The 22,007-nt window shown below is 43.6% G+C and overlaps 2 protein-coding genes across 4 annotated transcripts; one reads left to right on the top strand and one right to left on the bottom strand.

Moving 5' to 3' along the window:
* Positions 1-1,417: 1,417 nt before the first annotated feature.
* Positions 1,418-4,943, top strand: LOC147044773 (MAPK regulated corepressor interacting protein 2-like). The gene is made up of 5 exons (XM_085934892.1): positions 1,418-1,863; positions 1,927-1,996; positions 2,541-2,680; positions 3,808-3,927; positions 4,115-4,943. Exons 1-5 carry the CDS (start codon positions 1,809-1,811, stop codon positions 4,183-4,185), a joined length of 456 nt encoding a protein of 151 aa, XP_085791018.1. The 5' UTR covers positions 1,418-1,808; the 3' UTR covers positions 4,186-4,943.
* Positions 3,737-21,792, bottom strand: trap1 (TNF receptor-associated protein 1). 3 transcript variants are annotated; one of them, XM_085934890.1, is made up of 20 exons: positions 21,686-21,792; positions 21,538-21,649; positions 21,171-21,341; positions 21,004-21,086; positions 15,950-16,090; positions 15,702-15,773; positions 15,270-15,430; positions 14,902-15,011; positions 14,747-14,820; positions 12,878-13,033; positions 12,667-12,787; positions 12,521-12,590; positions 12,188-12,335; positions 11,927-12,112; positions 11,372-11,510; positions 11,183-11,268; positions 10,963-11,108; positions 10,573-10,645; positions 4,601-4,704; positions 3,737-4,239 (listed from the first exon to the last, which is right to left on the bottom strand). In XM_085934890.1, exons 1-19 carry the CDS (start codon positions 21,692-21,694, stop codon positions 4,603-4,605), a joined length of 2,160 nt encoding a protein of 719 aa, XP_085791016.1. In that variant the 5' UTR covers positions 21,695-21,792; the 3' UTR covers positions 3,737-4,239; positions 4,601-4,602. The 3 variants fall into 3 exon arrangements, with proteins under 3 accessions (XP_085791016.1, XP_085791015.1, XP_085791017.1); XM_085934889.1 differs by lacking the exon at positions 21,686-21,792 and having other exon boundaries at positions 21,538-21,680; XM_085934891.1 differs by lacking the exon at positions 21,686-21,792 and having other exon boundaries at positions 3,737-4,704; positions 21,538-21,680.
* Positions 21,793-22,007: the final 215 nt, after the last annotated feature.

The following is a 22,007-nucleotide window of genomic DNA, read 5'->3' as shown; positions in this document are numbered from 1 at the left end:
TGCCCCTAGGTGTGAGTGTGAGTGCGGATGGTTGTTCGTCTCTGTGTGCCCTGCGATTGGCTGGCAACCAGTTCAGGGTGTCCCCCGCCTGCTGCCCGATGACGGCTGGGATAGGCTCCAGCACGCCCACGACCCCCGTGGGGACAAAGCGGTGCAGAAAATGGATGGATGGATATACAAAGTCATCAAATCAGTGTCAGTCGAGGCTGTCAACTGGTTGCCTGTAGTATTTTTAAGGTCCAGCGGGTGTCAGCAATCAGCGACACAGTATCAATACAGTTTGGCCATATGTCGAAATGATACATGACGCCTCATGGACCCATCACTAATAAATAGTGTTATTAGCTTATATATTTTCTGCGTTATTTTATTCTGTGAAGAAAGGAGTGTCAGCATGTTTTCTGGAACACAATAAATTATTACATTTAGGGAGCCCTGCGATTGCCACACTTTTCTGTTAGAAACTGACCCTGGCTCCCCATCAGAGAAGGTAAAAGTTATGTGGCCCTCACTGGAAAAAGTTTGGGGACCCCTGCTATAAATGAAGGTTTCTCAACTTCTATTAGGTACACTTGCGCCCCCCTCATGTCAAACAAATCACTGCACCTCAACAGCAGTATTAGTATATCCGTCTCAGCACGTACAATTAGGCTATATCTTAACAGAGCTTTTGCTCGTTTGAATTGTGGATATTTCAAAGCCACATCAATTATTGCATCTTACATGTATGTAGGGGACGCCTCCTTCGTCAGACTCTCGTCTTGAGCCGATTCCCACGCGTCCTGAGGTTCTGTTGACAATTGTCTGCTGATAGCAAGCCCGGAGAAGCAGCGTTGACGGGCGCCTGCTGCCAGCACACGTCCCGCCGCCCTCGTGTGCTTCATCTGCGTTTGTGCTTTAACCGCCCTAGTTGACAACGCAATTCACAGTCACAACGAATACCGAGTTTCACAGAAAAATGCAACTCGAAAAGGTAAAACGTCAAAAAAGAAAAAAAAAAGAGTAGATTTACACTAAAAGCCCTCGAGAAAGGCCAAGCGCACGAAGAAAAATAAGTCGTTAATGAACACGGACGATACCGCGGTACAACAATGACTGTCAGGGGCAGGTCCACGGTGGTTACTTGCCGCCGCATACGCGGAAGTGACTTAAGCGCGGCCGCGACCCCCGCTGGTTCGACTGCTGCCATCTCACTCGTTATGTGTTACAGGGTGATTGTATTGACATACTGCGCCACCCTGTGGCAGCCACAGAGCCCTCACCTATAATATGCCTGTGTCACGTGTGGTTACTTTCCTACCTGCAGCATGAAAAAAAGGCCAAAAATCAGCATCCCTTCTTTGGTGGTGAGGTAAACACCTTTGTGCAAATACACATACAAACTACGGTCCTGAGACGTAGACTGGACTCATGTCTTCCTCAATATTTTGCTTGCACCATACCATATAACATTATGTTACAGTACTAAAAACAACAACAACATTACAAGTTACAACTCTTGAGTGGAACGAATTTAAAAAGCCACGACGATTAACGACTCTACTGTGCCATTCGACTTCCAATTTCAGTGGCACTGTGCCTTTAAGTGTGAAAAGGCGTTAGAGGCACGTGGGTCAATGTTGCATTTGACGACTCGTGCGTCTCAACTCTTACGAATGCAGCATGGATGACATTGAGCGTCTCGACAGGACACATTTTCAACTCTCCAGTGTTGTAATGTTTTTTATGTTGGTCTGTTAAGAAACTTTTTCACCCGACGGAGTTCCAGCGTGAGTTTTAACTCCGTAGAGAATCGTGTGACTTTTTCAATGATGTACACTATCACCAGAGGTCCAAGCAAACTGGTGACCCAGCGGCGCACGGGTGAGCGCAACAAACATAATATTATTTGAATAATAATAATACCATTAATTTGTGGTCTTTTAGGGCCCACGCAGCCGCTTGAAAGCAAAACAAGCGACTTCAAGCACAAGCAGACGACCTGGAGTTTGCCCAAGTGAGTGATGCGTTCATGGACATTAGGAAAGAAACAAAGCCAATGACCCCACAATGTTTTTAGTGTATTTCTGGGGTTATCAATGAGTCACTAACAAGTGGTGTTCGCTCTGGACGAACCTTTGGCAGCTTATTCACTAATCTCATACAAACACAAACATAAGAAACCACTGCTAAATAAATGATCCATGCTTTTGGTGGTATATACTATCTTACAGCAAAAAGAACACTTGTTTCATTTTACAATCTACAGACAACATAACTCCCAAATGCCAAAAAAAGAAGCTTTTATCTGCAGTTAAAAAATGGTTATGGTTAATGGTATGAAGGTCTATTGCTTTTTTGGGAGAGGGGGCGTCTTTTAATTATATTTATATTCGTGTATGTACGTGCATGTCGCACAACCTTTGACACCCTGCCTTAAATGTGTGTGACCTTGTGCAAAGGTGACACATGGTCCTCCACTCAGCTGTTGTCGACCAAATTGCTTTGACTTTTTCTCCCTACTAAAACGACATATTTGCCATCATGGCTCTTTCTTTCAGTCTTCCGGCACCCAAGATTGTTTTTAACTGGCCCAATGGCAAAAAGTACCACCAGCCCTCCCTGAGTCTGCCCACGGACCCCCGGCAGGAGTGGGAGTCAGCGGCGGCACACGAGGACAACGTAAAGTTTGTGTATGAGGGTAAGGCAGGCAGCCGGCCACGCACGCACACTCTAGTCTTTCCAGTCAGACCTCGTAACAAGAGCTACACGGTATCTACACACACGCTCGTGTGTTTTGTATCAGCACAACTTTGCCTCACTACAGGGCGACACCCTCACAGCTGCTCCTACTCTGATAGGCAACCCCCCACCCCTTCAAGCACTTTTGCGTTCTACCTCTTTCAAAATAACAAACTTTGGACAAAATACACAGTTGTATTTCATCAGGCACCTTCCCCGTGTTTGGACCATAAAAATTGTTAGACCAAATCGATGTGATAGAAAACCAACCATGTATATTTGGAGGAAAACCACGTCTCTATCTTCGTTCATTATCATTTGCGAATCTGGAGTGATTATTTCCTTCTTTTTGGGTGTTCTGACAAAATGACTGCAAAGTCCTCATCGAGAGCGTGGCTCAAAGTCAAAGTCCCAAAGTCAAAGTTCCAATAATCATCGTCACACACACATCTGGGTGTGGTGAAATTTGTCCTCTGCATTTAACCCATCCCCATGTGATTTTGATCCATCCCCTGGGGGAGAGGGGAGCAGTGAGCAGCAGCGGTGCCGCGCTCGGGAATCATTTGGTGATCTAACCGCCCAATTCCAACCCTTAATGCTGAGTGCCAAGCAGGGAGGCAATGGGCTCCATTTTTAAAGTCTTTGGTATGACCCGGCCGGGGTTTGAACTCACAACCTTCCAGTCTCAGGGCGGACACTCTACTACTAGGCCACTGAGCTGGATGGCCTGGAGTTATGATGCGTCGCACATTGATTTTTGAAATATGTGGGTGACATTTCAAAACAAAGACATTTTGGTTAGTATGTAACCAACCTGACTTTGTAACAACGCACGCCCTCATCGATGTGAGGTGTGATTCGGTTTTGTTGCACATTTAATTTTGTGAAGTTACGTTTTTGGGACATTTTTAAACAATGGTTTTGATCATTGCATCATACGATGGCATATTGACGGCGTTTATGCAATAAGATGATGATTAGTGGGGTTGGCGGTAAAGAATAATACTCCTACTAATTTAGCAAGATCAAAGATATACTTTATTATTATTCTGGTTGATGGGATTTGTGACTTAGTATTATATACAGCCTGGCAGGAGGCAATTTGGCATGAGCAAGGAAACGGCCGGACGACAGGAAGCGTGGCAGCTACGGTACACTCCACTACAGTCCACTACAAAGACGACACTCCAAGCACTCACATGAACGGTCAGTATACTCGTTTGCAGCAGACAAAATGACAGTTAAGCCTGACGATAAAAACTATTCAATCACAAACTCAACTTAATGGAGACTTTGAATTTCTTTCTTGGCGTTTATATATATTGAATTTCTTTCTTGGCGTTTATATATAAACTGTTTGCGATGATGATGGTCCTTTCTGTCTTCTCCTCAGACTTTGTGCCTATAGATCTGGACGAGTGGTGGGCGCAGCGCTTCCTCGCTAACATAGACAAACTTTCCTGACATTTCTCCTGAGGGTTTGAAGAGAGTTTCCGGATCCTGATACCGGTCCGGCGGCTAGAAACACAGGAAGAGTAAATTGGGATGAGGTTGGAAATGCGACGGAAAGGGGCAGTCGGGACGCCGGAGCCCCAAAGTACAGAGGCTCACTTCCCCGTGGCCATTTTGACTCGATCTTTGGACGTGAAGTCTAACATACAGGACATGTCATGTCACTTTTTGAGTAAAAAGTGGACCGTGTTCTCCAGACGCTGCCAGCTTATTTACAATTCCCTCTTCAGTTTGCCATCCTCGAAAATACGATGAGAGTTTACAAATTAGTTAATTAAAATACAAAAAGGGCTCATGGAAAAGCGTGAATGACCCACTTGCATTTTAGAGCCTCAAAGGGCAAAGGTAAGATAAAGTGTACTTGGACCCTCAATGCTTCTCCAGTGCTTTTGTCAGCAGGTCGTTGAGGCGGGAAATCATCGGCCGGGGATCGTCACTCAAGCCTGCCGTGATCATGGCGTTGTCGTAAATCTAAACAGAAGTCACATCAAAGTGGTCAACCTTACTTTCAAACTTCAAGTCAAATTTAGACTGTTTCTACTTTTGGACCATACAGTCCTTGAAATTTGTGGAGAATTTCTAGTTCCACATTTGTTTCAGAGGTTTTTGGATGTGATTTCAAGCTGTCTCTCTCACAAGCACGCACGAACAAATGATTCGGTTGAAGTTTGGAAATTGTGTAAAATGTGATTAAAAACAAAATACAACGATTTGAAAATCCTTCTAAACCCTATTTAATTGAATACACCACAAAGACAACATATTTAATGTTCAAACTGATAAACCTAATTGTTTTTTGCCAAATAATAATTAACTTAGAATTTCATGGCTGCAACACATCCAGTAGAAGTTGGGAAAGGTGGTAAAAAATACTAAGAAAGCTGAGAAAAGCTGATTAAACACCTATTTGGAACATCCCACATGTGATCAGGCTAATTGGGAACAGGTGGGTACCATGATTGGGTATAAAAGGAGCCTCCCCAAACATGCTCAGTCATTCACAAGCAAGGATGGGGCGAGGTTCACCCCTTTGTCCACAACTGCGTGAGAAAATAGTAGAAAAGTTTAAGAACAACATTTCTCAAAGCAAAATTGCAAGGAATTTAGGGATTTCAACATCTACGGTCCATAATATCATCAAAAGGTTCAGAGAATCTGGTGAAATCACTGCACGTAAGCGCCACCGCCGGAAACCAAGACTGAATGACCGTGACCCTCGATTCCTCAGACGGCACTGCCTTAAAAACCGACATGAGAGTGTAAAGGATATCACCAAATGGGCTCAGGAAAACTTAAGAAAACCACTGTCAGTAAACACAGTTCATCACTACATCAGTAAGTGCGGGTTAAAACTCTACCATGCAAAGCAAAAGGCGTTTATGAACAACATCCAGAAACGCTGCCAGGTTCTCTGGGCCCGAGCTCATGTAAAATGGACTGATGCACAATGGAAAAGTGTTTTGTGTCCACTTTTCAAATTGTTTTTGGAAACACTGGACGTCGTGTCCTCCGGACCAAAGAGGAAGTGGACCATGCGGACTGTTATCAACGCAAAGTTCAAAAGCCAGCATCTGTGATGGTATGGGGGTACATTAGTTCCCGTGGCATGTTATCAGCGCAAAGTTCAAAAGCCAGCATCTGTGATGGTATGGGGATGCATTGGTTCCCATGGCATGGGTGACTTACATTTCTGTGAAGGCAACATAAATGCTGAAAAGTACATATAGATTTTGGAGCAACATATGCTGTCATCCAAGTGACGTATTTTTCATGGACGCCGCTGCTTATTTCAGCAAGATACCGTTTTTCTGACTATAAGTCGCTCCGGAGTATAAGTCGCACCAGCAATAAAATGCACAATAAAGTGAAAAAAAACCCCATATATAAGTCGCACTGGAGTATAAGTCGCACTTTTGAGGTAATTTATTTGTCAAAATCCAACACCAAGAACAGATATGAACCAGCAACAACAGGCTAAATGATACGTGATGCTAACGTGACATATACACAAACGAAGAGCTGAGAACGGGCTTGACGTAACATTCAGTTATTCTAATAACTATTACATAAATAACACGTTTATCAAACCATCTGTGTCACTCCAATTCAATAAATCCATCGATCATCGTCCTTTATGTAAGCAATGCCGCGTGTGCGCCGCATATGCGCCGCGCCGCTGACGTCAGACTCGTAAGTTGCATTTCTAATTATTCCACAGACCCATATAACAATATACAAGTATATTTCAAATAACTATCATATTACAACAATATTATCAAACCATCTGTGTCATTCCAAATCCAATTCCTCACCCTTCCTGCGCCGCACAGATCTAGTATATAACTATATTGTAGCGTTAACAAAGTACCAGGAAAGACGTGGGTTTATATAACAATATTATCAAACCATCTGTGTCACTCCAAATCATTAAATCCATCGATCAAATTCCTCGTCCTTTATGTCAACAACGCCGCGCGTGCGCCGCAGAGATCTAGAATATAACTATATTTTAGCGTTAAAGTACCAGGAAAGGCGTGGGTTTATATAACAATAATATCAAACCATCTGTGTCACTCCTAATCATTAAATCCATCAATCAAATTCCTCTTCCTTTATGCCAACAACGCCGCGCGTGCGCCGCAGAGATCTAGTATATAACTATATTGTAGCGTTAACAAAGTACCAGGAAAGACGTGGGTTTATCTAACAACAATATTTTCAAACCATCTGTGTCACTCCAAATCATTAAATCCATCGATGAAATTCCTCGTCCTTTATGTCAACAACGCCGCGCGTGCGCCGCAGAGATCTAGTATATATTATATTGTAGCGTTAACAAAGTACCAGAAAAGACGTGGGTTTGGTTTAACGACTCTTTGTTACTGAACTGTAACGATAAAAACATATACAAGTTGCTACACGAAATAAAATATATCAAATAACTATAACAGAAAAAAGTTTTTCAAACCTTGCGTCACTCCAAATCATTAAATCCTTCAAACGTGGGGCCCTTCATCATCTTCGTCATCCCGTGATCGAATCCTTTGTCCTTTATGTAAAGAACTGCCGCACGGCGCCGCTGACGTCACTTGCGGTTCAAATTACAGTAATCCCTTGCTACATCGGGGTTCGTTTATCGCGGATTCACTACATTGCGGATTTTTGAATTTTGAAAATTTGTGAAAAAATTCACATATAGGTCGCTCCTGAGTATAAGAATTAAAAAAAAAATTCAAATTCTAAATAAAACTTCTAATTTGGGGAACTATGGCATGAAGGTTACCCACACACCAGCAGAAGGCAGGGAGTGCCCACACAATTGCAGTGCGTACACTTGTACCTTTTTATATAAAAAATGTTATAATAAGACTTCTAAAAACATATTTACAGTGTTGTACCCTGTTATAGAAAAATTGTTATAATAATAAAAGAGTTCTAAAAACATCTTTACAGTATGTACACTTGTACCTTGTTATAAAAAAGAATATAATAAAAGCTGTTCTAAAAACGTATTTACAGTATATGTTAAGAATTCGCCAAGAGGATGTTATTCAGTCGCGCTTTGATTTGAGGGAGGCTGTTTTATTTTGAAGGCTGTTTTCAGGCGATACCTTGCAGTTTCACATTCATGTACATACATGTGGTACAGCAGTCATTGAGTATGTAAGTGGGTCTCCTAACAAGAGAAATGAACGATCACATATGTCTAACCTTTAGAACAATGTAGTATTGCTCCAAATGTTGGTTTACATTCCTTTAGAGGTCCATTTTCGCATGTTATCACGATCGCGAATTAGCATCTTTACGCTAACTCGATAGCCTGCCCAGTACTTCTTGTTAACATATTACACGTACACACGTATAATATTTATATTTCTTCAATATTTATGCAAAATCTTCTGTATGTTATTTATACTATGGGGACTAAGCGGTTCAGAAAATGGATGTATGTATAATTTACATGTTTGAAACAATGATTTAATGTTCTAATAATAAAATGTGCACTTAAATGGTTTCATATACCGTAATTTTTGGACTATAAGTCACGTTTTTTTTCTTAGTTTGGGTGGGGGGGGCGACTTATACTGAGGAGCGACTTATATGTGATTTTTTTTCACAAATTTGCAAAATTGAAAAAAAAGGAAAAAAGGGGGGGGCAACCGTGATAAACGAACCGCGATGTAGCAAGGGATTGCTGTAATTTGAATTTCAAGTGACGCGATGGTTGTTTACATAAAGGACAAAGATTCGATCACGGGATGGCGAAGATGACGAATGGCCCCACGTACGACCGGGATCATTAGCGGCTTTGTTTGTAAGTGACACGAAGGACGAAGAGTTTGAAGGATTTAATGATTTGGAGTGACACAGAAGGTTTGAAAAACTATTTTTGGCTTTTACGCACGCCCGGTCCTACTCGACGGGAGCTCTCTTTTATCTCCGTGGATGGAAGTCGGGGGCCGGCGCTCAGCCGGATGGCTGTCCGGGCACGGTGGATAGGGCTCGGACATGGCTTCTACGCACGACCGGTCCTATTCTATGGAGCTCTCTTCCACCTCCGTGGGTGGAAATGCCACCTCTGGGGATGGAAGTCCACGCCGGTGGCTTGTACTTTGTTAACGCTACATCCATACATCCATCCATCCATTTTCTGAACCGCTTGGTCCCCACGGGGGTCGCGAGCGTGCTGGAGCCTATCCCAGCCGTCATCGGGCAGCAGGCGGGGGACACTCTGAACTGGTTGCCAGCCAATCGCAGGGCACACAGAAACGAACAACCATCCGCACTCGCACTCACACCTAGGGGCAATTTGGAGTGCTCAATCGGCCTACCAAGCATGTTTTTGGGGATGTGGGAGGAAACCGGAGTGCCCGGGCTCGGGGAGAACATGCAAACTCCACACAGGGAGGGCCGGAGGTGGAATCGAACCCGCACCCTCCTAACTGGGTAGCAGACGTGCTACCCAGTGTGCTACCCAGTGTGCCACTGAGCCGCCTGTTAACGCTACAATATAGTTATATAGCTATACTAGATCTGTGGAATAACGACAAGGCTGACGTTAGGGCGCACGCGCGGTGTTGTTGACAAAGGACGAGGAATTTGATTGATGGATTTAATTATTTGGAGTGACACAGATGGTTTGATAATATTGTTGTAATATGATCGTTATTTGAAATATACTTTATATATCGTTATATGGGTCTGTGGAATAATTAGAAATGCAACTTACGAGTCCAACGTCAGCGGCGCATATGCGGCATTGTTACATAAAGGACGATCGATGGATTTAATGAATTGGAGTGACACAGATGGTTTGATAAACGTGTTATTTATGTAATACTTACTTGAATAACTCTGAATGTTACGTCAGGCCCGTTCTCAGCTCTTCGTTTGTGTTTATGTCACGTTAGCATACCTATCGTTTAGCCTGTTGTTGCTGGTTCATGTCTGTTTTCGGTGTTGGATTTTGACAAATACATTTGCCCTAAAAGTGCGACTTATACTCCGGAGCGACTTATATATGTTTTTTTTCACTTTATTGTGCATTTTATGGCTGGTGCGACTTATACTCCGGAGCGACTAATAGTCCGAAAATTACGGTAGTTAAATACGTAGATCTGTGGAATAATTGGACCCACAACTGACGACGAGTCTGACGTCAGCGGCGCATGGAGTTCCGGAGTCAACAGCGTTTTTTTTTGTTTTTTTTTCAAGTGACACAGAGGATGAAGATTTCGATGGATTGGAGTGACACAAATGGTTCGATAAAATTGTTGTTTGTATTATAGTTTGATATATAGTTTATATATAGTTATATGGGCCTGTGGAATAAGTTGAATTGCAACTGACGTCAGCGGCGCACTCCACACACTTCCGGGCGCCAGTGTTTACACAAAGGACGAAGATTCCAATGGATTCAATGGTTTGGAGTGACACGGATGGTTCAATAAAATGTTTCCATTATTGTTATTTGATATATAGTTTATATTTAGTGATATGGGCCTGTGGAATAATTTTAACTGCAACTGACGACAACAAGTCTGATGTCAGCAGCGCGCCGCACACACTGGATTTAATGATTTGGAGTGACACAGATGGGTTTTTATGTTATTTGAATAACTGTTATTGTTACGTCAGGCTTGTTCTCAGCTCCTCGTTTATGTTTATGTCACGTTAGCATAGCGTATCTTTTAGCCTGTTGTTGCTGTTTCATGTCTGTTCTTGGTGTTGGATTTTGTCAAATAAATTTCCCCCAAAATGCAACTTAAACTCAGTGAGTCATCTTTAAGGCATCCGGCATTGTGCGTTTCCTGTTGAATCTTGTGCAGGGAGTGTTACCTGTTCAAGCAGCAGTGCGGCCAGTTCCCTGTCGGAGTCCTTAAGCGCGTGTAACTTCTTGATGAGATTGTGTCTATGACATAGAAAGACACCAAAGTTGTGCACTGTTAGAGTGGGACTTCTCTGACCTCATCTGGGTCTTACCACATGTCAAAATTCAAGAGACCATCAATACCGGACCAAAAAGTGTGCTATGGACTACATCCTCCCGAAGCAGTTCCGAATCAATGCAAGGGAGCTTCTCTGCTCAGCTCAATAGACGCGCTTGGCCAGCAGATGGCGCCAAACTGAGATTTTTAACGAAACATGACTTTGGAGGACCCAAACTAGTGACATTTCACAGCAACCATCCTGATAGTATGAAAACCAAATGTTTAGTCGTGAAGTTACCCTGAGTTGATCTCCAGAGTGGGCTGCAGTATCTGGGCTCTTTCTTCAGTGCTGCGCACCAGCTGCTGCGTACGCAGGAAGTGGCGCGCGGCTCCCATTTCCAGCACCGTGATCATGGCGGGGTGCGTGTCCAGGCGGGGAGTCAACTGGACAAAACAGTCAGATATTTCTTTAATGGAGGTGGCGTAGACCTGACAACCACAAGTTTTTTTTTGTTTACCTTGACATTGGTGACACGAGGGCCTAGGACATTCTTCATCCACGCCATCAGGTTGTTGGCATGCTCCTGAGTCAGGCGCTCTGATGCTGGCCGATAAAGGGGGGGTTTAAAATAAAAATAAAAGATGATTGTCAAGGTGTGCATCCCATGGAATGCCAGACAACAAACGGAAAACGAAGCGTAGCACACCGGATTTGCTGTCCTCAAACTTTTCCTCCTTGTAATGGTCCACCACAATGTCCGTCTCCACCGAGATCAGCTTCTTCTTGTCAAACTCTCTCAGGTGGAGCAAGGTCAGCTCGTCAAACTGCTCGTAGCAGAACAGCACCTGAGGTGGATACGCAGACATTTTCAAGGCAAATGTCACAAGGGCGCTTACCTTTGATGAAAGCTTCTTGACAGAAGAATTGCTATCATGGGGAGCTCATCAAAAACCTCCATGTCGCTGGCATTGGGCGGAAGCGTGGCATCTCCAAAATCATCGCTGTTCAAAATGGCAACTTTGGTCAACCATTATCATTGCATTGGGGAAAAAGAGCCAGCCATTTTCAACATGCGACGCTGGACAGTCAATCATTTGCTAAAGTAATACCCATACGTCTGGCCTGACGAATGTGAGTTATTCGTTTTGGGCCTGAATCAGTGCGGGTTATTAACGTGTCGATTTTTTCCCTGGAGTGTTCTTGTGTGAAGATAAGAGTACACATTGAGAAAGTGATTTCAGCCTGGTGACCGGCAAGTGACCTCCATGTCTTTACGCTTCATGGCCTCAAAGTAGGGCGAGCACTCTGCCAGATGGCGGTTGGGGGCGCACAGGTAGTAGATGTTGCGCGTGCCCGCCTTCATGCGGGAGGCGTAGTCGCTCAGGTTGGTGTGTTGACCAGCGGGCAGCGCCGACGACTCGTAGCGAAGTAACTTGCCGATGTTCTCCTGTGCAATCGAGCACAAACGCGGAGAGGGCGGTGAGCGCTAGGCAGCCGCTCGCTAATGCAACGTCCGAGTCACCTTGACGTCCTGCTCAGGGGTGGTGACGATGCCCTCGCGCACAAAGAGCCCGAAGTCCTCAAAGAATCTGCTGTACTTCTCCGGCTCTTTCCTGCTCTGCTCCAGTAGGAAGCGTATCACCCTCTGCTGCAGGACATCACGCAGCTTCCTGGAAGATACATATCGAAGGCCACGTGCAAGTGGGGCACACACGTGGAGGAATTTACACAGTCAACTCATTCATTCCAAATATAAACATTGCCAATGAAAAGCTGACGTGAGCGTGTCAGCTGGCTGCCGAGGTAGCTCCGCCTCCGGATAGCGATGTGCGTGAGCGTAAAGACTGCCTGGTACCTGATGAGGACACTCTCCTGCAGCAGCTCTCTGCTCAGATTGAGCGGGATGTCTTCGCTGTCCACCATGCCTGTGCAACGGTAAAATGAGATGAGATTCCGAATTAGGACGGTAGGCGCGGGTAGCTCCAGGCGGCGGTGACGCACCGTGGAGGAAACGCAGCCACTTGGGCAGAATGTCGGTGGCTTTGGTCTGGATAAGGACCTTCCTGCTGTAGAGCGCCACGTTGGAGCCCATCTCCCTGCTCACGTCAAACATGGACGGCTTCTGTTGCCGTAAAGACACCGTTGGACAAAGCGCAAGCGAGCCACGTGGGTGAGTCGTGCCGGCACCCAGATCTGAAGTGAAAGCCCTCACCGTTTCCGGGACGTAGAAGATGCTGCGGATGTTTAGAGGGGCGTCGGCGCGGTACTGCAGCGTGTAGCGCGGCTTGTCATACGCCTGCGCCACGTAGCGGTAAAACTCCTCATGCTGCCACTCGCTGATCTCTTTGGGCTCCATCATCCACAGGGCCTGAGGATGACGCAGTACAGAACATTGGTTCACCATGCAAGTCCAATTGGGGTCTTTTGGATCAAGCGAAAGCGCGTGTACAACATTTTGTTTCATCAGGGATGAGAATAGCAAATGTATAAAAATGAATATAAAAATATATATATATATATATATATATATATATATATATATATATATATATATATATATATATATATATAATCATAATATAAATACCGTAATTTTCGGACTATAAGTCGCTCCGGAGTATAAGTCGCATCAGCCATAAAATGCACAATAAAGTGAAAAAAAACATATAAGTCGCACCGGAGTATAAGTCGCACTTTTGGGGCAAATTTATTTGTCAAAATCCAACACCAAGAAAAGACATGAACCAGCACCAACAGGCTAAACGATATAGTATGCTAACGTGACATATACACAAACGAGGAGCTGAGAACGGGCCTGACGTAACATTCAGGGTTATTCAAATAAGTATTACATAAATAACACGTTTATCAAACCATCTGTGTCACTCCAATTCATTAAATTTGTGCCGCGCCGCTGACATCGGACTCGTTGTAAGTTGCATTTCCAATTATTACACAGACCCATATAACGATATATAAAGTATATTTCAAACAACTATCATATAACAACAATATTATCAAACCATCTGTGTCACTCCTAATAATTAAATCCATCAATCAAATTCCTCATCCTTTATGTCAACATCGCCACGCGCGTGCCGCACAGATCTAGTATATAACTATATTGTAGCGTTAACAAAGTACAAGAAAAACGTGGGTATGGTAAACAGCTCTTTATTTAACAAAACATGAGTTCAACGAGCCAACAACTACTGAAGTGTAACGATAAAAACATATACAAGTTGCTACACGAAATAAAATATATCGAATAACTATAACATAAATACGTTTTTCAAACCTTGTGTCACTCCAAATCATTATATCCTTCAAACGTGGGGCCCTTCGTCATCCCGTGATCGAATCCTTTGTCCTTTATGTAAACAACCCCCGCGTGGCACAGGTGACGTCACTTGCAGTTCAAATGACAGTAATCCCTTGCTACACCGCGGTTCGTTTATCGTGGTTTCACTACATCGCGGATTTTTGAATTGTGAAAATTTGTGAAAAAAAAATCACATATAAGTCACTCCTGAGTATAAGTTGCCCCCCCCAATCAACTTATAGTCCTAAAATTACGGTGTGTGTGTGTGTGTGTGTATATATAAAAAATGAAAAAACAGAAATCCTTGAATCCATGGAAAATTCTCATCCCTGAGAGATGCAAGTAGTAACCTTTGCTGGAGGGTTGGCACCGATTCAGGATTTGCGCTTGTTTTTGCTCTAGCAGAGAAGTTATCATCATCATAAGAACAATGATGTAATAAACATAATTCTAATATACATTGAGTAATGAAGGGTTTGGTTCAACAACAGGTACAATCAGATTCATTGACTCTTCGTGCTGTTTTGAAGGCCAAAATCAAAAAGGCGGCATTGCAAGCGCTTGTACAAACGCCGTCTTCCATCCTCGCAGCTTGTGAGCTAAAAACCCACCTGCAAAGTGTTGAGCCGGCAACCGTTAAGGAAGATGGGGAAACTGACTTGTCGTGCTGTTTTGAAGGCCAAAATCAAAAAGGCGGCATTGCGAGCGCTTGTACAAATGCCGTCTTCCATCCTTGCAGCTTGTGAGCTAACAACCCACCTGCAAAGTGTTGAGCCGGCGACCGTTGAGGAAGATGGGGAAACTGACAAAGTTGCTGTACTTGGTCACCACGTCTGGAAAGGAGAGACGAGAGCTTCTTGGTTTGCCGGGCAAACACACAACGGAAGAGACGCACGAACGGAGGAGGCATGCACCTTTCACCCTGTCCTCTGAGGCAAACTCCTTGCAGTCGTCTTTGAGGCGCAGCACAATCTTCGTTCCCGGCTGGACACCGCTGGCTTCAGCCACCTCGAAGAGCCCCGACCTAAAGTGCGGTGTCATCAGGAGAAATGTCGGATGAGTGGCAATGCGCTTCCCCCGGAATCAAAACAGAAAGAATCCCAGAGTACATGGGCAAAAGGGGATACTTTCTAATTTGGCGGTTCAGGTGAGTTTGTAAATGAAACAAAAAGAGCAAATCCATGAGTAGCTCAAAACTTCAATGACTTGGCAAGCCAAGTGTGGCCCCGGGTCGGATGCCGAGGCTGACCAGTCGGCACTGTCCACAGGGTGCGGCCCTCACCCGTCTGAGGACCACTTGAATCCGGGTGAGTCGGGCTCGGCAGAGCGAGAGTACACATCCACACAGTCGGCCACCATGAAGGCCGAGTAGAAACCGACACCAAACTGTCCGATGATGGCGCTGCTGGCCTCCGCCCGGTTCTGCAACTCCTCCAAGAAGGCCTGCAGAGAGCACGGAGGACTCAGCTGACGCACACATAAAGCGAGCCAAATCGGAAAAATCTTTGCCCTCTCATCAATCTCAAGTCTCAAACAGATGACCCTGAGTGATCGTCAGTCAAACTTCTGTCCTCTTCTTTGCATTTTCATCATCTCAAGCATGCCACAGTATATAAGAGCAGCGAGAGAGAACACATGCCAATTCTTTAAGATGTGTCAAATGCTACGGGTGCAATTCTCTAACTAAATGAAAATAGAAAGAGCAGCTCCCGACCTTCGAACCAGAGCGGGCGATGGTTCCCAAATTTGCAACAAGCTCTGCTTGGTTCATTCCAACTCCTGTGTCCTGTGGAAAATGGAAAAAAACAAATTCTAAAAACGTTGTATGATGTTCATCCATTAAGTGGCAGAACTGTCTTAATACTTTTTTGGAACATTTATGCAACATTTCCCCGCTAAACTCCATTGTTATTTGTTGGACGTGGCATTTGTTAATTGGCTGAATATTTGTTGTGCTGACACCTGTATGGTGAAGGTGCCTTTGGCAGCGTCTGTCTGCAGGTGGATCTCCATGGGAGCCTTGTGGTTGCCCGAGGTCATCAGTTGGTGGCGCAGCTTCTCCAGAGCATCGCTGCTGTTGGAGATAAGCTCCCTGATGAACACCTAAGAAGGAAAAAAAGAGACAGATGCAGACATTTTGTGTGGGCGGGTAAACCATTGGGACATCTACGTTGTTTCCCTTTGGATGTTAGCATTAAGCTAATGGACTTTGGGTATATGAAACCTTGCGTGAATAATTGGCATATGTTATACAATTAATACAATGTAATCAATGTTTATAAAATATTACATTCTTTTGTTTTTAGAGTAAAAATCAGCTGAACTGACAAATCAAGTCAAGCAAGCTTTGCCTCTCATTGGGAGAACTGTACACACTAGACAACAGGCGCTAAGGAATACAGTAATCCCTCGCGATATTTGTTCGTTTATTGCAACTTCAGTACGCAGATTTTTTTTCAAAAATTAAGAATAAAACTTTTAAATTGAGGAATTATGGCCCGAAAGTTGCCCAAACACCAGCAAAATGCAGGGAGTGCCCACACAATTGCAGTACGTACACTTGTAACTTGCTATAAAAAAAAGTTGTTACAATAAAATCATATTTACAGTACTGTACCTTGTTATAAAAAATGTTATAATAACAAGAGTTCTAAAAACATATTTACAGTATGTACACTTATACCTTGTTATAAAAAAGTTAATAATAAGAGTTCTAAAACCATTTACGGTATGTAAACTTTAGCTATATCGGCATGTTTTACACACACACACACACACACACACACACACACACACACACACACACACACACACACACACACACACACACACACACACACACACACACACACACACACACACACACACACACACACACACACACACACACACACACACACACACACACACACACACACACACACACACACACACACACACACACACACACACACACACACACACACACACACACACACACACACACACACACACACACACACACACACACACACACACACACACACACACACACACACACACACACACACACACACACACACACACACACACACACACACACACACACACACACACACACACACACACACACACACACACACACACACACACACACACACACACACACACACACACACACACACACACACACACACACACACACACACACACACACACACACACACACACACACACACACACACACACACACACACACACACACACACACACACACACACACACACACACACACACACACACACACACACACACACACACACACACACACACACACACACACACACACACACACACACACACACACACACACACGCGAAGGTTACGAGACGGAACATAAGGAAAAACTAAGTCGACGAGATATGAAGGCGCTAAGCCATGCAATGATTTATAGGTTAATAGAAGAACCTTGAAGTCACATCTTAAATGGACCGGGAGCCAGTGTAAATTGGCTAATATTGGGGTAATGTGATCAAATTTTCTTGTCCGTGAGAGCAGCCTTGCAGCAGCATTTTGTACTAACTGTAGACTTTTGATGCTGGACTTGGGAAGACCAGAGAATAATGCATTACAGTAGTCCAGGCGCGACGTGATAAATGCATGTATAATAATTTCGGCATCACCGGTCGAGAGGATTGGGCGAATCTTAGCAATATTACGAAGGTGAAAAAATGCTATTCTGGTTATATTCTTAATGTGCTTTTGAAAGGAGAGAGTTTGGTCAAATATTACCCCGAGATTAGTTACAGTATCACTCTGAGTGATAGTACGGTTATCTAGAGTTATAGCGGTTTCCTTAAATAGATGTTGATAACGAGCTGGACCAATTATCAACATCTCAGTTTTATCTGGGTTCAGACGAAGGAAGTTGAGAGACATCCATTGCTTGATCTCCGCAAGGCATGCCTCAAGATTACAACAGTCCCACGGATCTGTCATTGATAAAGGCATATATAATTGGGTGTCATCCGCGTAACATTGAAAGCTAATATTATATTTACGTATTATGTTCCCAAGCGGAGTCATATAAATATTAAATAGAATTGGTCCTAGTACCGATCCCTGTGGGACACCACACGTAACTTTATAGAGCTCAGAGGACGCATTGCCATGGACCACACGGTGCGTCCTGTCCGATAGATACGAATGAAACCAGCCTAGTGCTGACCCCGAAATACCAACACTACCTTTAAGACGCTCTAGTAAAATATTGAAGTCAACAGTGTCGAAGGCAGCACTAAGATCGAGTAGTAACAATACCGATGAAGTATTTGAATCCATAGCTAAGAGGAGATCATTAGTCACTTTAGCAAGTGCTGTCTCAGTGGAATGATTAGCTCTAAACCCAGACTGAAAAGATTCATATCGATTATTAGCGACCATGTAATCAATAAGCTGCTGCGCTACTACTTTTTCAAGCAGTTTTGCTATGAATGGGAGATTTGAAACTGGCCTATAGTTACTGAGACAGTCCGGGTCAAGATTTGGTCGCTTAAGTAGCGGTTTAATAATAGCGGTTTTAAAGGCTGTTGGCACTATCCCAGAGGAGATAGACAGATTAATTATATTTGAAACGGACGGTCCTAAGATTTGAAATAATTCTTTAAATAGTTTGGTTGGAAGCGGGTCAAGTAAACATGTTGTTTGTTTAGCCGCACTAACTAATTGTGAAAGCCTTTCGAGGGACACGCTTTTAAAATTTGAAAGGGTTATTGCATGATCGTCGGCGCCGGTAATCGGCGGTCCCGACTGAGTGATCGGAATGGTCATCTTGATCTCATCCCTAATGGATTCAATCTTTCGAGCAAAAAATTTCATGAACTCGTCAGCCGAGTGAAAGGAGCTATCGGGGGTTGGCTGGCGTAGTGTTAGCTTTGCCACCGTATCAAATAGGTATTTAGGATTGTTCTTATTGAGATTAATGACCTGTGAAAAATAACGAGTTTTTGCTAAAATAAGCGCATCTTTATATTTCAGGAGGCTGTCGCGCCATGCCTGATGGAAAACCTCAAGTTTGGTTAAACGCCATTTGCGCTCATGCTTTCTACTTAATTGTTTAAGCGAACGTGTTTCATCTGTGAACCACGGAGTAGGCTGTCTACGGCGAGTTTTTAGACGTAGCGGCGCCACAGAGTCAATGGCATTTAACAATGTAGCATTGAATTCATTTGTAAGATTATCAATAGAGCCGGTATATGAAGGCAATACAGCAGTTGCTGGTGGCAGTAGCCCAGATAGCGCAGTCGCAGTCATGGAGTTAATATTACGGCTGCTATAATTCTGATTGCTCTCTTGTCTTTGACTAAGAACTAAAATTTCAAATTTTATTAAGTAGTGATCAGACAAAACAGTAGTGTAAGGCAGTACTGTTATATTAGAGGTTGCCAGTCCTCGGGATAATACCAAATCTAAGGTATTACCATTCTTATGCGTTGCTACCTGTACGGCTTGCGTAAAACCAAACGTATCAATTAGAGTCTGAAACGCCGAAGTAAGTGGCTCTGACGGTAAATTCATGTGGACGTTAAAATCGCCCATGATTATTATATTATCCGCGTTTGTCACTAGATCAGCCACGAATTCTGAAAATTCATCCAGGAAGCTAGCGTAAGCCCCAGGTGGACGGTAAATAACAGCAAGATAAAATGACGGTAAAGCGGTGGATCGGACAGTGAGAACTTCAAATGTTTTAAATATGTTAATCGAACGAGGCGTAAATCTAAGATCGGAATTTGAGATGAGGGCAACACCCCCACCCTTTTTTCGAGGACGCGCCACATGCGAGCTCACAAAATTTGGAGGCGAGGCCTCATTAAGCGGTAGCAAGTCATTAGGTTTTAACCAGGTCTCGCAAAGACCAAATATATTTAGATTATGTTCCGTGATGAGGTCATTAACGAGAACCGCTTTTGTATGAAGCGATCTAATATTCATAAAACCAAGTTTAAGTGTAATCGGTTGGTCAGGGTTTGTATTTATCAGAGGAGTTTTGAACGAAATGAAAGTGAGGTTGTGTTCTCTAGGCCTGACATCACCTCTCAATTGTTTATTCGCGCGGTGGGACGATACGACCGTAGGAATTTGATAGTAAATATTTGGTACACACGTAATATTATCTGAAACAGTCACCATATCATCAGCTATACTGGTCGGGGTGGAGCTTTTGGATTTGTCTGCCACCTCAGTAGAAAGCGCGATCATGTGAACTGTAGCACTATTCAAACTGTTACGCTTTAGTCTACCCAAGGAGCTATGTGCATGCTGGAAGTCTAGCCTAGCGCTAGTTAACTTTAACTTAACTGACTCCAAACCCATCCTGACAGGTGGTCTAATCACCTGTGCTCCGGCCTGCTCTAAGGTGACCTGTCATGAGTGGCTCAAACAGTAATCTATGTTTCTAGAAAGAGTGAAGGCGCCTTCACGCCACACACACACACACACACACACACACACACACACACACACACACACACACACACACACACACACACACACACACACACACACACACACACACACACACACACACACACACACACACACACACACACACACACACACACGTATTATATTTATATTATTTATACATTATCTTCAGTATGTCATTCATACTATTAATATAGTATTTACATGTTTGAAACATTACTTAATGTTCTAATGATAACATATGCACATGATAACATATGCACTTATATGGTTTAATATAAATTTCTTGATACACAAAAAAATTATGTATGTTAAAAATGAGAGGGTGACACTACATTGCGGTTTTTTACATCTGTAATGAACGAAGGATTAGTGTTCATTAAAATGTCTATTTAAATAGGTTTCGTAACATTTCAAAACTTTTAAATGTGTTTACAGCATGTACAGCAACATTTTTCCCCCCAAAGTTTTTATAGCATTTCTATGTTGCGGCTGGACCTTTACAATATTTGGGGCGGGGGGGGGGGGTCATTGTGAAAAATTATCTTTACCTCCTTCTCTGAGTACAGAGACCTGGCAACAATGTCCAGAAGCTTCTTGGTCTCAGTTTGAAATTCATATTTGGAGAAGCTGCCTGGATAGATCAGAAGAGATTACTTTAAAAAAAAAAAAAAAAGCGTTGAATAAATTCTAACAATCCAATGACACGTTTCAGCACCTTGCACAGTCTCTGCATCGCTGATGATGGTGTGCAAAGGATCCTCCTCGGGCTCCTTCTCAGCCTCATGCGTACTGTAGTAAGACTGCTGCTTGAGCCGAGGGAACGCCTGTTGAGGACGCCACAGATTGGGCCGACTGCTCCATCTCTGCTTCGGTTCAACCTGGGAGTCTGACAAACACAGGATGGACATTGTCAAGATCTACAAACAATTCTTCTTCTTAAAAAAAAAAAGAACTCGTGGGGGCTTACTCTTAACGGTACATTGACGTGTGCATAATCTGGCTGTCATATATATCAGGGTTATGAAATGGCATGTTGAGTTGAGACGATAGTGCTAAAGTAGGCTAGGCTAGCACATGCTTACCCCGCGTCAAAGTGCGCGAGACCCAACTGCTCAGGCCTCGTTGGCATAGTGGAAACCTCCGAATGGTTCGAGCGGATAAAGACGGGATACCGAACCGGGTTAAAGTGAGGAAGTGGGCCATGGTGACGGCGAGAACGAAACTGTATAGCTGGGCCATGGTGACGGCGAGAACGAAACTGTATAGCAGCTATCCAAAGACCAGGGGACACTAACCTCGGACAACAGCGGAAAGACCTTCGAGTCCTAATGAGAGAAGGTGTCTACCAAACCGCCTGATCACAAAATGCAGAAAAAACAAAAACAAAAACTGTAATATGAAAACATTAAGCCGTTCTTTTGTGTTACTCAAATGTTGATAATTGTATTAGTGATACCGATTTATTCACACATTCTTATACAGCATTTGAAACGGATTATAAAGACTAACCTCATTCATCTCAAGGTCAAAGTAGTCAATGTGACCATGTAAG

The sequence above is a fragment of the Syngnathus leptorhynchus genome, chromosome 16 (genome assembly GCF_054491065.1).
Source record: "Syngnathus leptorhynchus isolate UIUO chromosome 16, UIUO_Slep, whole genome shotgun sequence".
In the NCBI taxonomy this organism is placed as follows: domain Eukaryota; kingdom Metazoa; phylum Chordata; class Actinopteri; order Syngnathiformes; family Syngnathidae; genus Syngnathus; species Syngnathus leptorhynchus.
Note: the sequence above shows the minus strand (reverse complement) of the source record. Positions and strands in the feature narration are given on the sequence as shown.